The 7,323-nt window shown below is 32.9% G+C and overlaps 1 protein-coding gene across 1 annotated transcript; it reads left to right on the plus strand.

Moving 5' to 3' along the window:
* The first annotated feature begins 1,483 nt into the window (after window positions 1–1,483).
* Window positions 1,484–5,487, plus strand: LOC139513868 (L-rhamnose-binding lectin CSL3-like). Its single transcript, XM_071302782.1, has 4 exons — window positions 1,484–1,607; window positions 3,173–3,534; window positions 4,400–4,702; window positions 5,254–5,487. Exons 2-4 carry the CDS (start codon window positions 3,177–3,179, stop codon window positions 5,307–5,309), a joined length of 717 nt encoding a protein of 238 aa, XP_071158883.1. The 5' UTR covers window positions 1,484–1,607; window positions 3,173–3,176; the 3' UTR covers window positions 5,310–5,487.
* The last annotated feature ends 1,836 nt before the right edge of the window (window positions 5,488–7,323 follow it).

The following is a 7,323-nucleotide window of genomic DNA, read 5'->3' on the forward strand; positions in this document are numbered from 1 at the left end:
AATGAAGAACGTAGTTGAAGAGCATTGAGGACCAAAATTCCTAAATAGTTTGCCAAATACAGCTAAGGTAATCTATTCCTAGGGAAGCAAAGTCATAGTATTACAAAAATTCAAAACTCTTGTAAACAGTTAATTCATAAATATGACCATATCAATGATAATACATGTCAGCGCAGATGGGCTTGTGATACCCTCGGGGAATTAAAACTCCACCAGCTGTGGGATCGACCCAGCGGTTGTAAATAAACTCCTCATAGATACCAGGATTAAATTTTGTATTTACTCCAGACGCGCGTAACAGTAACAGAAACTTGTAATGTTTAGTTTCGTATCCCAATTTGAAGAAAAATCCAAACAGGCATCCAGCATCGTATGTTTGTTAATATACATTCTTGACGTTTCCGAGGTTGTGCGGTGTTGATCAAGGTAACCATAAAACAGCGCTGTGGACACATCAAATTAACAAAGTTTTATTTTGTTTTAATGGTACTGTTGAATTTTGATTAAACTAAGTGCATATAATGTGTCATTAAATCAATTAATTTGGTTCGTCCAACTAGGTCAAATTCAACTAATGAGGAATGTAAGACTGCTTTCAGAAACAGTATGATTGGCATTGATAGATGTATTGCCTACCAACTAGTTTGTTTACAAACACATTCACCACTTTTTACGCTGCTGTTAGCTTGAACATAACTAAACGCAAGTCCCCTAAATTCCCAACCTAACGTAGCTGTGTATTTATTCATCTACAACAACAGTAGTGTAACGTCAGGACAGCATAAGTTCAGATGACCCTTCCGCAACACCTGCGATCACCCCCAGTCTTTGTTGGCGTTCGTGTTGCTTATTCTTTAGTTTTCTGTGTTGTTTCTTGTGTACTTTTTTGGTCTGTCTGTTTTTTTTAAATAATTTTTTGGCCATGGCGTTGTCAGTTTATTTTTTATCTATCAGTTTGACTGTCCCTCTTTTATCTTTCGCCCCTCCTTCAGATGGCCATATAACCTATATACCAGTCTCCTTTAGCGTTTATTGCTATAAAGTGCGGATCTTTTTATTTTCATATAAGTGTACCGAAAGCATTCAATAAAAATATAAAGCAAACATAACTGCAGAATAATGTTGTTTAAAGAGTCATAAAAGAGTGTCATAAAGATTACATATTTAATATCATGTAATTGTTACGTTTTGACTTCTTTATTTGTTTCAGAAGATAGATGATTGAAAAAGGTAAGAAATGAGAATTACGATTTCAAATATCTAAAACATTGTTTTGAACCTTGCGTGAATCTCAAATTTGAAGGACAGGACCTGGATTTTTGGGTACATTGTACTATTAAAGTGCAAGTAATAAAGTTCACTACTTAAAATTACATTCATTACGTAAAGTATGATCAAATCTGATTTACAGCTTTAAATTGTTGATTCAAACTACATAAATGTGCTTAAACGCATAATAAGTAAACAAAACAATAGAACTGAATGACAAAGTCTGGTAACCTGTAGCATTCTTCAACATCGTGAAATATCTCAAGAAGATATATAAAGTAAGGTAGATTTACCTGAACTACAATTATTTCTAAAAGACACAAGGTGACTGAACAAAGGTAAGAACGCCAAATTATTCTCAAATAAATATTGAAAAATATGAAAAATCAGATAAACCTCAATTTTTCGTTTATGTCTATTTTCATATTTTGGAATTAAAGTTGAAGATGGACAAATTATCGCTAATATAAAAATTGACCTGTCTTTTGAAACTTTTAATTTACATTTTTTTCCAAAAAAAATATATACCATAATGGGACAAGAGATACGCAGTTAAAAATCGAGTGTTTTCTTTTCTCGATTATGATAGTTCGTCTGATTATGTATTGTTGAATGCATAAGAAGTAAAATAATATATGTCAAGTAAAGAAACATTCAACCAGCAGTGTAAATCATATGTGAATGCATAAAAGTTTTGCATTTTCTGCATTTATTCACATTCAAAGCCATATATTTGAAATCAAAGAATAAATAATAATAGAAACAGTCTTCCATCTTCTAACTTGAACATTCATTCGATTGATGTGTTAGAGCTTTTAAATTTGACATTTGATTACGGAGTTTTCGTCTTGAATTGTCCTCATGTTTCGTTATTTTTGTTATTTAACATTTTTACACTATATGTTCAATATACTGGGACCTTTAATATTATATCTATTTACTATACTATGTAAAAATATTATAGGTCACGGAAAAGACTTTTTTCACCATCATTAAGGCGAGGTCTACATATAATGTGAATACACAGAACCCCGATCCAATTTATCTTTAGTATCTGTTTTGTATCTACTAACAAAATTTCATTTAAGTGTTAAAAAAAATGCTTTGAAATTGGATAATCCCAATACACTGATTGGTTGAACTACTGAGGTGATCAATAGAATTCACAAACCTAAATAAACGTTCCCCGATTGGTTGAACTACTGTGGGGTCGATGAAAAGCAATACAAGCCTCGATATAAAGCACACGCTTTCCAAGAATAATGAGAGTTGTACAAATAATGTGAATACAAAGACCCCTGATCCAATTTGTCTTTTGCTACAAATTATCAAGTGTTCATCATTTTCTGTTTTGTATCTAATACTAACATTCCATTTTTCTTTAATTCCGGCTTAAATATGTCAAAATCTGCAGAGATTTTCTTGCGCTCAAATGTAATTATAAGTGAAGTATACTGGTTAGAAATGAAAATATTGCTTTAAGTTAACTGTCCATATATGAAATTAAATAAAAGCATACTATTCAAAGAACATCGGGAAATTATGGGGTCTAACCCGTTGTTTCCATTTTTTAAATTTGTATACATCACGAAGTTACATGCGACGAGACAGTAAAATGTTTTACATTTATTCAACAATATCACGTGTTAACTAACTATAATTATTCAGTAACAAATATGTCTATCAAACAAGAACATTAATGCTTGTAAACACAAAGTCATTAGATTACGAGATATGAAAGAACTGATTTTTTTCATTATAATTATAAGGGGGTATAGTTATTTAACTCATAATTACTTCATTTTTAAAATTGTTTTTTTTTATTTAGTTTAATAGTTACTTGTGACTTAACAAACATTAAAAATTTTGTGTTTAAAAAAGAATGTATTCTCTATATCTCTAGAAAAATGCTCCTATCAGTAATAGTTTACTGTTTGATGGTATTCGCAATTGCAAATTGCAAAAAGATCCAACCGCAATCCGTGAAGATGGCTTGTGAAAACTCTATAGTGAACCTAGCATGTCCAGACAAAACATCTATCAGAGTTGTCACAGCAAGTTATGGGCGGGACGATTATATCACGTGTCCACATTTACATATTAGGACTGACGACTGTTCTGCTGCCAATTCTTTAACTATAGTTCAAAGCCAGTGTGAGGGGCAGCAGCTGTGTAGTGTCAGAGCATCAAATTCTATCTTTGGAGATCCATGTGTAAACACTTACAAGTACTTGAAAGTCAAATATATTTGCGAGAAAAACAAAGGTAAAAAAAGGCAACAGTAGTATATCGCTGTTCGAAATTCATAAATCAATTGAGAAAAAAACCGGGTTACAAGCTAAAACTGAAAGAAACGCATCAAATACAAGAGAAGAAGTACGACTCAACAGAAACACAACACTAAAATGTAACATACACAGAAACGAACTATAATATAACAATGGCCATTTTTCTGACTTTGTACAGGTGGGTTGAACCTGGTTTTGCGGTGAGTCAAACCTCACGCTTTTATTGCAAAAACATTTAAGAATCTTAATTCTAAAACCCTCATGTCCATATATCAAAGTGTGTTGCGTGTTTATACAAGTACATACTAGTACCAGTTTACATCGACTTCTCTTTATACAATGATTCTAGGGATGTTATAGGTGTTTTAAAATCAGTTAATGTATAAAACTTGTTTAATAGGAGGCATGTTTATAGGTTGGGGTATGTGGTCGCCATTGTCTCTAGAAGCTCGGCAGTTTTCGTACTTTATTCTGATTCAAATTTGCATTTCCTTTACATGGTTTGACTTGGTTTCAGAGAAAATTGACTCTTAATCTTAATAATAACTGACAATTACTATTTTCCATTCGTACTGTATATTGTTGTTATATATATATGTTATATTTGTTATTCTCGTGGGATTTTGTCTATGTGTGTTACATTTTAGTGTTATGTCGTTGTTCTCCTCTTATATTTAATGCGTTTCCCTCGGTTTTAGTTTGTTATCCCGATTTTGTTTTTTGTCCATGGATTTATGAGTTTTGAACAGCGGTATACTACTGTTGCCTTTATATATAGACATAATTGATGATTTCACCTAAAATATCAATATATATATTAACAGCTGTCAAATGTATTTCAGGACCATCGCCACCCAATAAACCATCTTCTCAGTTAAATGTATGTGAAGGTCAAAGAGGCAATATACAGTGTCCTGGTAACAAATACATCAAGATCAATGGAGCGACATATGGACGGACAGACAGAACAACATGTCCAGATCCCAGAATCAAGACAACAGAATGTTCCACAGATAAACCACTTTCTATGATAAGAGATCAATGCCAAGGTCAACAGGAATGTACTGTTACCTCCTCAAACACATTGTATGGAGATCCATGTGTGAACACGTACAAGTACCTCACTGTAAACTTTGACTGTACAGGTAAGACGCTTAATAATAAAAGTCATCGAAATAAAAGTCCACCAACACGTGCATTTCTAGTATTTTTTTCTCTTACAAATTAGATGTCCAGAAGGATTTCTTTATGGGTTATTGGTGAAAACTAATTGCTAGTTCGTGATTTGTTTAACTTGGTTGCTATTTTATTCATGTCACAGTTATTTTCGCTTCAACATCACATATTTGTGAAATAGTTTTAGTGATTTGGGATGCGGATGAAATACATAGGCAATATTACTGGTAATTTTTACAGATGATCGATCAACATTATGTATTCCCTCCCCACCCCCCGTGAATCTGCTGATTATACAGAAAACATAACTTTCTGTAACTTCAGTGGGATATCAAAAGCGTCGATCGTAGCTCACATTGTGTAAAGCTCGGAACATAATAAAAATGAATGTACAAATATATTCAATTATGAAAGTCTAATAAAGCATAGTTCTTGATAAAAAATTGAGTTCAAATATACACAAATTACGGAAGTTTCTCAGTTCTCCAAACCAAATTCAATTTATTTGTTTATTTTACAGGAAAAGGAAATGCAAATAAAGAAAAGGGAAATTCGAAAAAAGGAAAAAAAAGATGAATAAAAATGAAGACCAGCGATTCGATTTTAAAGTTTACATTGTTTTTTGTTTTTGTTGTTTGTTTGATGTAGTTATTGGTGTAGATTGAAGTTTTAAGTATTGTGTAGATACGTTTGTCTTCTTCGTTGTAACGTTTGTCCGATCTCTACTTATGAAATAAATTGCTGATGGAAATAATCTGTGTTAATAAGTATATTATTTTCGAAGGAAGAACTTGGGACATACAAATAAGATTAAGTTTCATTGTTACTTCGATGAGTGTAATTCCTGATGCACTTATAAATTGGGAAGTATAACAAAATACATTATTTCGAATAAAATTTATACTACAAAAAGTACATATGTTTGTAAAGGCATGATTTGTCAACCTATATTGTTGCTGAGTGGCTTTTACAAATTAAAATTCACCAATTGTTAATGAATATTATTGACCACCATCCAATATATGTTTTTTGGAAATCTTTTTAGTGATTCAAATATGACGTCACTTTCTGCGTTGATGGTTTTTAGCTAACTCGGCTGTGTATTTTTATGTGCTGGTTTAGGTTGTTTTATGTAATATATCCGTTTTTATTCTGAAGTTAGTCACCACTTCGGTTTTATCATGTAGTACATCTATTAGTTGTCAGTTTGTTTTATGAGTTTGACTGTCCCTTTGGTATCTTTCGTCACTCTTTTATATAGTCATTTTATAAAATTTACTGTTACAAAAGTATAAATTATTCTAAATCATAAGGATGTTCTTATCCCAGTCAGAAAACCTTAGCCGCATGGGTCACATTTTTTCGGAACTTTTGGTCCTCAATGCTCGTCAACTTTGTACTTGTTTTGGCTTTCGAACGTTTTTCGTCTGAGCGTCACTGGTTAGTTCTGTGTGGACGAAACGGACGTCTGGCGTATTACATTTTAACCCTGGTACCTTTTGTTAGCTATTATTTGTGTTTCTCTGTCCTATATGTTCTACCATATATATGTATTGTAGTCCTATCATGTAATGTTGTCATTTTAATGATATATTAAACATTGCTATAAAAGCGGGAGGTTTTGCATGCCACAAAACCAGGTTCAACCCACCATTTTTCTCTTAAAATGTCCTGTACCAAGTCAGGAAAGTGGCCATTGTTATATTATAGTTCGTTTCTGTGTGTGTTACATTTTAATGTTGTGTTTCTGTTGTGTCGTAGTTCTCTTCTTATATTTGATGCGGTTCCCTCAGTTTTAGTTTGTAACCCGAATTTGGTTTTTTCTCAATCGATTTATGAATTTCGAATAGCCCGACGCGCGTTTATGAATTTCGAACAGCCCGACGCACGTTTATGAATTTCGAACAGCCAGACGCGCGTTTCGTCTACATAAGACTCATCAGTGACGCTCAGATCAAAATAGTTGTAAAGCAAAACGAATACAAATTTGAAGAGCATTGAGGACCCAAAATTCCAGAAAGTTGTGCCAAATACGGCTAAGGTGATTTCTTCCTGGGATAATAAAATCCTTAGTTTTTCGAAAAATTCTATGTTTTGTTACAGGAAATTTATAAAAATGACCACATAATTGATATTCATGTTAACACCGAAGTACTGACTACTGGGCTGGTGATACCCTCGGGGACAAAACGTCCACCAGCAGTGGCATCGACCCGGTGGTGTAAATAGTTATCAAAGGTACCAGGATTATAATTTAATACGCCAGACGCGCGTTTCGTCTACATAAGACTCATCAGTGACGCTCAGATCAAAATAGTTGTAAAGCCAACAAATACAAAGTTGAAGAGCATTGAGGACCCAAAATTCCAAGAAGTTGTGCCAAATACGGCTAAGGTAATCTAAATTATTAATAGCCTGATAGCAAACATGCACTAATTTTGATCTGAAGATCTCTTACAAGATGAAACAATGAACTATAAGAATGTTTTGCAGTTTTCCAGTCAATATTTTTCAGTATTGTATCCACGGCAGTACATTCAATACTGTTCAAACATTTCTCTTGCAATCAATTAAGACCTGTTCAGTATAT

This window comes from Mytilus edulis, chromosome 2, assembly GCF_963676685.1.
Source record: "Mytilus edulis chromosome 2, xbMytEdul2.2, whole genome shotgun sequence".
In the NCBI taxonomy this organism is placed as follows: Eukaryota; Metazoa; Mollusca; class Bivalvia; order Mytilida; family Mytilidae; genus Mytilus; species Mytilus edulis.